Genomic DNA, 11,923 nt, shown 5'->3' with positions numbered 1-11,923 from the left:
TGATTAGTCAGATAGAACTACTTCTGCGATGGATAATTTTGTATCCATCATATTTCTATCATGACAAACACAACGTCGCAAATGTCTCAATCAGTTGACAGTAATTTCGTCATTCTCTATCATTCCAAAAACTAAAAAGAGTACACGCTTCACAATTTTGCGAAGACTGCAGACACGTGGCATTAGAGCTACAGCATGTCACAATTACCATTCCGAATTCAGAAAATAATTCACAGATTCTTTTGTTAACGGGAACTCTAGAACAGTAATATTTCTAAGAGATTTGTAAGGTGATCAATAATACATATAAAAAAATAGATGTAATTGGTCAGATTGCCGTACAGAGATGGCTGGGCTTCTCGTTGACTTATGTAAGCAAAACCAACCTCCTCATCCTGAAGAAAAAAATTCAATGCATCAAATTGGCAAGATGTCCTTAAGCATGTACCTGCTCACACTAGTGGGGGGTTGGGTTTAAGAGAAAACCTCAAGCAGCAGTTTTGCCTGCACTGGGGTTAAGTACGTGTTTGCACCCATGAACTTCAGCATTTGTTCTTCTGTAATGCCTCCCTGAATATAACACAGTTTCGAACTAACAGCATCAGTCCATATAAGGTTTTCATTCCATGAATTATATAGAACAGATTCATCAAAAAGTCTACATTTACATTAGTCAAAAATTTGAAGCTCCTTTTTAAGTTTAGTTCCCACCAGCAAAAACATTTTGGATCTGTCGACAATACGAAATCTGACACCCAATTATGGCACTACTTATATCAACGCTTCAATTAATCAAAAACGAAACGTGGTCATATCCTAAAAGCGAAGCTTAAATTATGACCTTGGGTGGCATCCAATCCACACCATGAAGCAAGCAAGATTCATCATAACACGATCTAACTGCAGCAACAAAAAGGGTGCTCCTGAAGTAGCGTGTGTTACCATCATAAGGTTCGCCATAATGGGTCAAAGATCTAACATCAGCAACAGGTGCTGGACCTGATTGAGGAAATAAGAAAATTCTAAATAATGAAAATCAATGAAGATTATGAAAATTGGAAACGAGAAATTTCAGTCTCATGAAGAAAAATCTAATAGCCAAGACAAGAGAAGAGATTACCATGTTCATCATCAAACACAAGGCAGTAAGCTTTCAGTTCACGGTCTGTTTCCCTGTTCATGCGCTGGCCTATCAAAAATGCTGAAAGCAGTGACTCGCTCGCAGCTGCTGATTTCTTGTCTTCTAAACTTAATGGAAGAACGTCTCTTAAAACACCCTGCACCTCCTCGTATCCTAGGTGTCCCCCAGCCAAAACTTCTCTGAGGGCACCCACCAGTCTCATCTCGGAAGTCCCATTACCAACAAACCGAGGACCTATTGAACTGCTGACTCCCATAACGGACCCTTCAGGATCAGCTAAGAAGATTATATCTGGAGGTAGTAGTCGTACTAGGTGTGGCCAATAATAAGCCATTGCTTTCTTTTCACCCTCACTCCATTGAGTTGGCTCCGGAAAGGCATTGGCTCGAATTGTCATTGCAGCGAAAAATGCCCCGAGTTGTGCATTGGATACTTTATCTTCATCTTTGAGCTCTCCCTTAACTGTTTTAAACAAATAAAAGGATATTTTATCAACAAACTAGACTATAAAAATCTATAATGTTTCATAGACATACTATAAGATTGTTAAATGTTTATACCCAAAATATTTTGTTACTAATTATGCTCAAAACTAGGTTCAAACAACTATTATTATTGTATGGTGCAAAAACAAGTTAGTTTTCAATATATTTTGCACATGGATTAAATTGGTCATAGCTTGCTAACTCAGCACGATCATAGAGATCAACTATGATTTGCTTTGACATTTTGACTGTAAAATCAATAGAACGTTACCTACCATAAAAAACTATTTCAAAATTAACTTTACTTGCAAATTTGATCCTTTTTCATACCAAAGTTACATTTATCACATTTCATTCTCTCATAGTACAACACCTTTTTCAAATAATATACAAATATTATTTTCTCACCATCTTCCACGGGAAGTCCAAGATTACATTCTTACTCAGAGAAAAACGTCCGATGATATCCGAACGAAAAAAGATGAGGTAAAGGATCTAACTTGAGAACTAGTACATTTCACACCGCATATCCAGATGAAATCCAAAGGCCTACTTTAGCAAGTCAACTCAGAATCAAGAGAAAACTGAGATAAAGTCCAACAAAATGGAAATTACCTGATTTTAAAATGGTGTCAAGAACCTTGAAAGCTTGTTCTGCATTAAGAGGCTTGGTTTGAGTTGGCCCGGTGCAGACCTTGGTTTGGGCCTCCAGAACAGTTTGATTGGGCCTCGGCAACTTCGGGTTCCGATAAGACGTCGAAACGGCCGGGTTTCTGATGTCGGACACTTCGTCAATGGCAGCTGAATCTAGAACAGCTTTTGTCAAACGAATACGTTTTGTCAGTGCAAGGGGGAATTGGAGGGAGGTTTTCCGATGGGGAATTCCGGGATTGATATTCAGGGGTGGGATTGGAGATAGAATTGTATCTGATTTGAACAGAGCTTTCATTTCCAATATTCCCTTTTTGGCCGGAGAATGGATTTTGCCTGGGAGAGGTCGCCAGAATGTAATGGAGAGAAGCGCAGTGGGTTGAAGGTCATCACTGTTTCCTTTTTGACAGAATCTCTTAAAAAGGAAAAGTAAAAATATAAATAAAATATGCGCCGAATGTTGATATCATCATGACAGGAAAAAGTCGTCGTTCTATTTCAAGCGCGACTCTTGTAAAATTATTGACGCGACTCTGTATACTATAAGAAAAACGCCCGTTAAAGACACAGTTCCAGCTTCAAGCAATTCGAAAATGGCGGGATCAGCGATGACGACGACTACCAACTTAGAATTGGAAACCCCTGCGCGGAGTTCACAAAGCTTTGCAGTTATAGATCAATGGCAAGTTCAATACGCTCGCTTCATCAACTACGCCTCCTCCACTCTTAGGCGAACTCATCCTTCTCTAACTCCTGTGGCGAAGAGTCGCCTCCGCCATGGCACCTGGATGTCCACAGTCGCCGGCTCCCTCAAGCTCATTTATGAACAATCCTCCACCGGATGGGACCACGCCGTCCTCCTGCTCTCTCTCGGATCTCGAGTACTTGTAAGTGCAAAAATTCGATAGATCGAACTCCTTCGTGTTTTAAATTTTAGTTTTAAGTTTAGAAATTGTCTCACCTTGTCATTTTTATTGCTTTTAGTTGATCCGTGCTGAAATGAGTTTGATTGATTTCCTGGTTTTCTAGTTTGTAGCAAGTATTTATAGTGTGTTGTAAGTTTAGAGTTTGTAGCTGTTCCTTGATGAAGGCTCGATTCAGATGGATCGAACTCCTGTTCTTTCAAATTGTCTTTTTAAGGTACAGATGTTGTACCTTGTATTCCGAGCAGCAAAGTCCTTGTATTGCTTATCCGGGTCTCTGCTAAAAGATTGCTGAATGATGCTTTGCTTGCTGCAGTAGATGTGCTGATATGTTGATCCTGATTGAGTATGAATAGTTTATCCTGTCCAATTCCCTTTTCTTAAGGTCTGTATACAGAACATGTTTTTTGTGGTTGGATTTTTTGCAGGAGGAGCATTACATCTCGAAGGTGCATTTCTCATGGCCTCAAGTATCATGTTTATCTGGTTTTCCTGCAAGGGGAAGCAGGGCTGTTCTTCTGAGCTATAGAGATGGTTCTGGCCAGGCAAGCTGCTGAATAATCGAATAATATTTTTTCATAATCTAGGTGCTTCCATTACCAAGTTAAGACTGAAAAGACGTGAAATTTTAAGAATGGAAGTGGACATATTAAGGATGACTTTTGAAAATGGAAAAATTTTCTCCAACTGCGAGGAACATTTCTGAAAACTGAAGCTCTTAAGAAAATAGGTAACATGATCTCAGCAAATGTGTCAACTTCTGACTTGATTAAAATCGACTTTAATAGATGCAAACTTCCACAAACTCAGGGGCTGGTTCTAGTTTTCATTGTAAAACCATCAATACTGATTTGAATTTTTAAAGAAGACTACTTTTAAAAGTAGAGATGTGATGGCGGCATTTTTATTTTGTCAATCAAGAATGTTTTTAGATGAACATATTGTGAAAATTGATCAGTTCCCCTAAAGAGGTGATGCGGTGTCATTTCAATTTGGCATCCATAATAAATGTTACAAGATTCCAGATATGTGACTTTAACTTTAAAGCCTGAATATGCTTCTCTGCAGATAGAGAAATTTGCGCTGCGGTTTTTTACTATCTATGAAACAGAAAAGTTCATGAATCTAGTGAAGGTGCATCCATTACTAATAACGATTTTGATATTTATTTGCTCATTTCTATTGCATCACAAACTTCATAGATATTCCATTGTGGTTTAAATAATGTCTACTCAGGAAATCTTGGAAAATGGACGCCCTAAGCTGCTTCAATGCCCTGAATTTTACTCCGAATTGTCATCTCAAGCTGAGGTCGTACCTTCTGATGTACCAACATGCAGGTAACCAGCATGACATCGTGTTGTTAACTTCTCATTATTCTCAGGAAAAACTTAAGTGAACAAATAGGAAATTTAAAAAATGAAAATGAAATTTGATGGTCACTGCATTATTTACAGGACCAAGGTGGATTGGCAGCGCACAGCATCAGCACAAAACCAACCAGAGCTTCCGAGCTCCGAACTTAACGCAGCTCAAGATTCAGAATCATATGAAAGGATGAGAGATTATGAAGCTGCAGACACAGTGTCAGTGTTTCCTCCCAGTTTCACAGAGTTGCTGAAGAACTGCCTCCCTGCAGTTTCTGAAGGTTGCCTATCCACATCTATCATGTTATATTAGGCAGTTCATTTTTTTCTAGTACTCACCAATACATTCATTGTCTACAGCAGAAAAGCCAACAGAATGTGGAGCAGATCTTAAAATCCAATTTATGGTGGGCCTCTAGTTATCTTATGATCAATTGTTCTCTCTTTAGCCAGATCATGGCACAGTAGATATTACCTACTCATTGAAGAGACATAATATGCCACGATTAGATGAGTTCCATTAATTTTAGTTCATTTCTTGTTATGCAGCGTTATCTGGAAGGAACTTCTTTTAAAGGTAAATTCTACTATGGGAAACAGTTGTCTTGTTCTGTAAGTGTTGAAATGCTGAGAAAAATTGGTGGAAATTTTTGGGGTTCCTATGTCTAGACTGATGCAATGCTATTTCTCTAACTAATAGCTTGATTTTCTTATTCCAGAGTTACTTGCTACAGTAGAGAATGTTGTCAGTGAATTGGGAGATGATATAGTGCTATAAATTCCTATAATGGAGCCTCTCGGGTGACCCCACTTTTCTCTTAGAGCAAGTTTAATGTAACAAGCTTGTAGATGCGCTGTTCTTTTGTACTGGTTTTAAACTCTCTTTCTCTCGCTGCTGTTTGATGGTGAAATACACTGGAAATATGAAAAGCTGCTATTAGCATATATATTTTACCTTATGTAACATCGCGTTCTTATGATACAACTGTGTTTTCTTTACCTTCTCTGTTGCATGCATTATTTGAATGAATGTATGAAAGAGAAACAGGAAAAAGTTTGAAATGCAACCCAAAACTAGTGAAATTGAACTGAATCATTTTCAGTTGACAGCCCTGCATTGTTTCCTGATTTGTCCCTGATTTCCTGTGAGCACTTCGATCTCCCCCATTTTGATGATGGCACTTGTAAATTTCGCTATCCACCCCTGCTGATCGATGGCATATTTCTCCATGATTTTGTGTGCATGAGGTTCTTGGGCTAGATTGTGATCCGATTCAAGCAACGCTCGGTTATTCAAGAGCTCCTTGTAGAAACGTGCGTCCATTTTGTGATGTGAGTATGGATCAAACGCGATATCTTGAGTTTGGTTCTGGCAGAAGGTTAAGGTCTGCATCCTTAGGAGATAGCCACGATCAATCTCCCTTGACTTCTCTGGATCATGGAACCTATCAGCAACGATGCTACAGTGGGCAGCGCCAATGGAATGTGCGCCAGAGAGCACAATCATCTCCTCGATAGTCATCCCTTTCTTTTCAAATATCTGAATAATCTCCTGAGCTGAGTTACCTGGAAGTGGGAGATTCTGATCCACATTTTTGGCAAGTGAAGCTAGTCCATCTCGACGCCCTGCAGCTACATTATAGTGGGGAACGGCTGCATGAACAAGCGAATCACGGTTCGCAAATGCTAGTATGTCAGCACAGGAAACCACGCCCGGGCATTCAGTCTCCAGCTGAGTTTTTATGTCGTCAATGGGTTCAAATCCCCTGACAAACTCTCCATTATGAGGTGCTTTCTTCTCGACGTCCTCGCCAGTTGGTGTTGCATCCAGCAGGATTGAAGCATCACAGCCCTACGCGTACGTTTTGACTTGGTGTTTAAGGTATATATGGAGGTAAACAATCTTCATTTCTCTAATTCTACCACAAAATGAAATATCATGTAAGGACCTTACCGTGACAAAACAATCATGGAAAAACAGGCGAACTATGGCAGCAGCAAGGGTTGGATCTCTGCGGAAATGCTTGTTTATGATCTGATTCACCACATTCTCAGCTTGCGGGCAGCTCTGCGCGTAAAATCCTTCTCGTAGCGCCTCTTGTGCGATTTCAGGTTCTTGCCCTCCATCCTTTGGTACGTCATGTTCTGGTATTGGCTCCTCAGGTTCTTGCCCTCCATTCTTTGGTACGTCATGTTCTGGTATTGTCTCCTGGCGATCTTCCCCCTCTTCAGGTAAAGGGTCCTGATTGTCCAGGATTGGTAAAAAATGAGCTCCCTCGTCGCCCTTGCTGTCCTTGTGCTCCTCAATATTTTGAGCATCATGTGGATGGTGAAAGTGGTGGTGGTGGTGGTGGTGAGCATCATGTGGATGGTGAAAGTGGCCGAAATGGTGGTGGTGGTGCCCGATGTGTTGTCCAGGGAAGCGTAGGAACGCGGAGGTCAGCAAGGGGAGGATTGTGCAGGAAAGGAACAATGCTGGGAGGATCCATCCTCTGACTGCCATTCTTACGGGCTACAAATGACAGGTGCTAATGGAGGATGGTGTTTGTTTCTGGCAGCAGGGGGTGTCTTTATAGGAAACTTATTGGATATTTGCATCCAACTCCCCTCCAAATTTTGGCTCCAATTTTCCTAATTTTATTTTTGACAAATATCGTCTCCTGTAGTATCTTTTGTTCAAAAATTTTAATAAATATACCTAAAGCTCGAAACCCTAAGGGGGTGACTGCAAATACTATTTATGAGGCTGGGAGGGATTTTAGGCATCTAAGGAAAACGGGTGGAGGTTGGAAATGTCTAAATTTGGCTGGTTTCAAATGTGGCTGAAACGAACCAGCTGCACTTCCGTTGAAAATATGATGGCCCAAGGTACGTAACAAACAACCCTGTTAAACCTAACCATCCATATTAATATTCATTGTTCACTTCTGGCATTCTTTGGATCTGGACTATATATGACATTTATATTAATACCATTTGGCAGCAAAATCTTCCAATGAAACTTTCAGGAATTCGAATCAACCAATAAAATTGATGTACTATTTCTCAGGCCATTTTCATCTTACTAAGTTATCTTTAGAAAAAAAATAATTAAATGACTTTTTACTGCTGTTAAAGTATACTTTTTACTTTTATCTATCGAAATTAAAAATGGTCTTCTAATGATGCCCGAACTTAGGGCTAAAAAATAGATCAAACTAGGGGTAGCAATATGGGTGAAAACTTATAGTTCCGACTCAATTCACCTAATTTTGGGTTGGGTTGGGTTGGGGTTAATTTTTTTTAATATGGATTCAATATGATTTTGTTTAAATAAACTTAAATAGATTATGGGTCCTATATGGGTTCTAAATAGATTTTTCATACTTGATTTTTTATTAGTTTACCAAAAGTAATTTTAGTAACATTATATAATTGATGAAAGATATAAGTATAAATTATAATCATGAGTTCATTATAGGTCCTATATAGATTTGTGATAAATTTAAATGAGTTGATGATGGGTTCTATATAGGTTGATGATGTATTTAAGTGGATTGGTGATGTATATGGATTGGTGATGGGTTTAAGTTAATTAGAATTTAATTATACTATATATTACTAACTATTTTTACATTTCTAACTTTTCACATTTTTATGAGAAACAAATTTTTTAGAATTTATTTAGTAAATTATTATTTTTTAAACTAATGAGAAACAAGTTAAAGGAAAGTGAAGAAGTTTATAAAATAGTTAAAACTTGCAATTCATATGTGACCATTAATTTTTTTTTAACACATTGACAATATACAATTATATTATAAATTTCAATAAACATATCAAATATTAATATGTAATGATAATTTATAATGAACTAATATATACTATTCTTATTGCGGTTGAAAAATCAAAATTCAATTTTAGAAAGAATTATGGAGAAATTAATTGCACAATCATTCATATCATGATTTGTTTAAAAAATACGGTATTTTTTATGCTAAAATGCATTTTACCCCCTGTGCTTTGTTGAAATAACTAAAAACCCCTCTGTATTTTCAAAATAGATTAAATTCCCCATGTATTATGTGAAATTTAGTAAAAAATACTCATTTTATTAGTAATTAATGAAGGTGCATTACACGTGTTCGTTGTGCATTTGTGGATGTTTTTTAGCTGCTTTTATCCTATTTTTGGGGATTTTTTTGACTAAAATATCCTTATAGTATTTATATATTTCACTTGTACATCATTACTTATTTTTTGTTCGAACTTAATTTGTTGAAGTTAATAAGTTAAACTTGAATTAATTTTTTTGTTCAATAACTTTAAAGCTCGACTTGAACTTGATTCGATTAGTCCAAAAATAATAAAATATACTTAAAACTTAAAGTATCAAATTATTCGAGTTCGACTCATGTTTAATCCAAGTAAAGTTTGTTTGAGCTTGATTAGATCATAAATGAAATCAATTCAAACAAAATTTATGAAATTCGATAATAATTGAATTAAATTTGAATAATGATGTGTTCGGCTCGATTCGAACATTTACAGCCCAACATGAAGTGTTAATACTTGGGCTGAATCAATAATCCGAAATGGGCCACTGGGATGCTGTGGGCCCAAACAAATCAGAAGCCTAAGCAGAAAATGGGCAATAGCATGCGATGCGTTGGTCTCGGTCCTATCTGAGTCTTGCTCGACCACCCGGAAATTTCAACCTCTGTCCAGTTTTAGCTGAAGAAAGCAGGGAGTAGAAATATACTCTCTCATGGCAGTCGAATGGAATTGATACCGGTTCACTCCTCTATTTCCATATAGGATTAAACGGCAGATCTCATCGCCGTTAACTCCATCAACTCGTGATCTATGATCTCCATATCCAATTGAATCGAGAGAATTGAGAATTCAATTAATTCGGAGGGAAATGGCGGGAGCAGCGTCGGCGCTGTTCCTACTGGACATCAAGGGTAGGGTGCTCGTGTGGCGCGACTACCGTGGAGACGTCTCCGCCGTACAAGCCGAACGATTTTTCACCAAACTCATCGAGAAAGAGGTGAGATTTCTTTGCGATGGGATTGGTGAATGTTTTTTTCTGTTATCTTGTTTACTATTACGAGTCGCATTGCGCTATTGTAGAGGCTTTAGACTTCGAACCGTCATATTGATAATATCTTTTTCTTTTAGTTGCAGTGAGATAATTGACATAGTGTTCTGGAAATCTTAAACTTGATCTGATCTTCTGCCTTATGATTGATTTACATTCATGATCTTATAGGCTTTTCTTTTTGTACTCAGATAATTTTTGTGTAATGGGAAACTGAGTGGTTTTAGGAGGATGGAGATTTCATTAGTTTATTTGAACTGGATCAAAGCATAAAACTATAGTTGTTTATACTGTTTTGGTCGCCATTATTATATGTAATCCTACTGGAGTTTGGTTTGATCAAATTGAATTCCTTCTGCTTGTTCTGTATAATATTTCCCTTGGAAGAAGAAAACTGGTCAGTGGAGTAACACAATATAATGCGAACAAGGGAACAAAATGGAATATCTTTGTCATTTCTGATTCTTGAACTCAACGGGATTGTCATTTGGTGTGATACAATTAGATGAGATTGATTCCTCAATTTGTGTATGCTGCTTATGAATGGGAATGTCTTTTATTATTACGTCATACTTTTCTTTTGTATGATACCAATTTTCTTTAAGACTTCTGTTTCTCAGGAAGTGCATTCCCTCTAATAAATGGCAATGCCATTTTAAACGACAACAACTTATAACTCTTGGTTTAGTTAAATGTTTTCTTAAGATTTTAGTGTATTCTTTCTACTCGTCATTCAAACAAGTGTTTTTCTTTCCTGAAGTGTGCTTAACAACTAGATAACTAAAGGGTCTCCATTCTAAAATGGTGTAGGGTGATCCAGAGTCTCAGGATCCTGTTGTATATGACAATGGCATCACATATATGTTTATACAACACAACAATGTGTATCTCATGACTGCATCACGACAAAACAGCAATGCGGCTAGCCTTCTTCTGTTCCTGCACCGAGTAGTTGATGTAAGCACCATTTGTTGCTCAGAAGACCCATGCTTTGAAGATATTGGTCTATATCCAGTGAGCTATTCCTGTAAATTTCTTTAAAACTTTTGCTTGTTTAAACGTTCTAACAGGTCTTTAAACATTACTTTGAAGAGTTAGAAGAGGAATCGCTTAGGGATAATTTTGTCGTAGTGGTATGGGATTTCATTGCCACCTATGCTTTTGAATTATTTAGATCACAACTTTGTGAGTATTTAATAACTGATGCTTATATCATTAGTATGAGTTACTTGATGAAATTATGGACTTTGGCTACCCGCAATACACTGAAGCAAAGATCCTCAGTGAGTTCATAAAGACTGATGCTTATAGAATGGAAGTAGCACAGAGGCCTCCAATGGCTGTTACAAATGCAGTGTCATGGCGCAGTGAAGGAATACGTTATAAGAAGAATGAAGTAAGTTTGTTTTAGCATACCATATGATGCATCTCTTAACCACTAAATTGTATGGGCTTCTGTTGGTGGTGCAGGTGTTTCTTGATGTTGTGGAAAGTGTCAACATACTAGTGAATAGTAATGGCCAAATAATTAGGTCAGATGTTGTCGGGGCACTAAAAATGCGGACGTACTTGAGGTTGTTCTCACGTCTTTTACTATTTCCTGCATTATGGGCTGCTAAACACTTGGGTTTTGGAAGCTTTTCTGTGTTTACGATCCAAATGATCATGGTGCACAGAAAATAAACAAAAGAACATTCTTCTTCATAAGTTCTTGTCTTGATTGTGTATTTTTTCTTTTTGATTATTGATATGTTTTATTTGTCACATAGGAACATTTGCCTCTTGTTTCTAATCTCAAATACACTTATGTAAAGTCGTCAACACAGTTAATAATATCACAAAGGTCCCTGCTCTTGTTGTTATGTCTGATTATGCTTTCAGTTAATCTCCCTTTTGATTTCCTTATATTCTTTCGTATTGCAATCAATGAAAAGTTTGCTGAAGAAGTGATCTCTGGATTTGCAAAATCTGCAATTTGATGCATTTGTGAAATTTTAATATTTGCTTTCGTTAGAGATGAGTCATAATGCTGTATGCATTGCAGTGGTATGCCTGAGTGTAAGCTTGGGCTGAATGATAGAGTTTTGCTTGAGGCACAAGGGCGAGCTACTAAGGGAAAAGCCATTGATCTGGATGACATCAAGTTTCATCAGTATGTAATTCATGTTTCTGATTTTGTTTATGTAATTGCTATTGATTGTTGAATCATATTTATGCATGTGATCCAGAGGTGTCTTGTGTGCACAAAGCGCGGGTCCTTGTGTAAGATTTTA

The 11,923-nt window shown here is 37.5% G+C and overlaps 5 protein-coding genes across 7 annotated transcripts in view; 3 read left to right on the top strand and 2 right to left on the bottom strand.

Moving 5' to 3' along the window:
- LOC105156637 (anthranilate phosphoribosyltransferase) overlaps positions 1 to 2,693 on the bottom strand; it is a 5,051-nt gene extending 2,358 nt beyond the window's left edge. For both annotated transcript variants that reach the window (XR_002286638.1, XM_011072833.2), the window contains exons 1-5: positions 2,242 to 2,693; positions 1,121 to 1,603; positions 842 to 999; positions 487 to 570; positions 343 to 395 (exon numbers count right to left, since the gene is read on the bottom strand). Coding sequence is in view for 1 of the 2 variants with exons in the window: in XM_011072833.2 (XP_011071135.1) it covers positions 343 to 395; positions 487 to 570; positions 842 to 999; positions 1,121 to 1,603; positions 2,242 to 2,575 (1,112 nt within the window). In the remaining variant the exon portion in view is untranslated. The remainder of the gene's footprint in view (positions 1 to 342; positions 396 to 486; positions 571 to 841; positions 1,000 to 1,120; positions 1,604 to 2,241) is intronic.
- Positions 2,804 to 3,757, top strand: LOC105156775 (protein POOR HOMOLOGOUS SYNAPSIS 1). The gene is made up of 2 exons (XM_011072993.2): positions 2,804 to 3,164; positions 3,629 to 3,757. The coding sequence occupies exons 1-2, from the start codon at positions 2,871 to 2,873 to the stop codon at positions 3,755 to 3,757; spliced, it is 423 nt and encodes a 140-aa protein (XP_011071295.1). The 5' UTR covers positions 2,804 to 2,870.
- Positions 4,261 to 5,802, top strand: LOC105156636. 2 transcript variants are annotated; one of them, XM_020698906.1, is made up of 6 exons: positions 4,261 to 4,334; positions 4,437 to 4,540; positions 4,658 to 4,848; positions 4,931 to 4,974; positions 5,117 to 5,144; positions 5,287 to 5,802. In XM_020698906.1, exons 1-6 carry the CDS (start codon positions 4,320 to 4,322, stop codon positions 5,343 to 5,345), a joined length of 441 nt encoding a protein of 146 aa, XP_020554565.1. In that variant the 5' UTR covers positions 4,261 to 4,319; the 3' UTR covers positions 5,346 to 5,802. The 2 variants fall into 2 exon arrangements, with proteins under 2 accessions (XP_020554565.1, XP_011071134.1); XM_011072832.2 differs by having other exon boundaries at positions 4,928 to 4,974.
- LOC105156635 (peroxidase 39-like) lies at positions 5,490 to 7,238 on the bottom strand. Its single transcript, XM_011072831.2, has 2 exons — positions 6,522 to 7,238; positions 5,490 to 6,419 (listed from the first exon to the last, which is right to left on the bottom strand). The coding sequence occupies exons 1-2, from the start codon at positions 7,068 to 7,070 to the stop codon at positions 5,667 to 5,669; spliced, it is 1,302 nt and encodes a 433-aa protein (XP_011071133.1). The 5' UTR covers positions 7,071 to 7,238; the 3' UTR covers positions 5,490 to 5,666.
- Positions 9,225 to 11,923, top strand: part of LOC105156634 (AP-1 complex subunit mu-2) — a 4,811-nt gene continuing 2,112 nt past the window's right edge. The window contains exons 1-6 of the mRNA XM_011072830.2: positions 9,225 to 9,599; positions 10,461 to 10,607; positions 10,721 to 10,783; positions 10,870 to 11,046; positions 11,121 to 11,224; positions 11,695 to 11,802. Of these exons, the coding sequence (XP_011071132.1) occupies positions 9,471 to 9,599; positions 10,461 to 10,607; positions 10,721 to 10,783; positions 10,870 to 11,046; positions 11,121 to 11,224; positions 11,695 to 11,802 (728 nt within the window). The 5' untranslated portion in view covers positions 9,225 to 9,470. The remainder of the gene's footprint in view (positions 9,600 to 10,460; positions 10,608 to 10,720; positions 10,784 to 10,869; positions 11,047 to 11,120; positions 11,225 to 11,694; positions 11,803 to 11,923) is intronic.

This window comes from Sesamum indicum, linkage group LG2, assembly GCF_000512975.1.
Source record: "Sesamum indicum cultivar Zhongzhi No. 13 linkage group LG2, S_indicum_v1.0, whole genome shotgun sequence".
NCBI classification, from domain to species: Eukaryota; Viridiplantae; Streptophyta; class Magnoliopsida; order Lamiales; family Pedaliaceae; genus Sesamum; species Sesamum indicum.
Note: the sequence above shows the minus strand (reverse complement) of the source record. Positions and strands in the feature narration are given on the sequence as shown.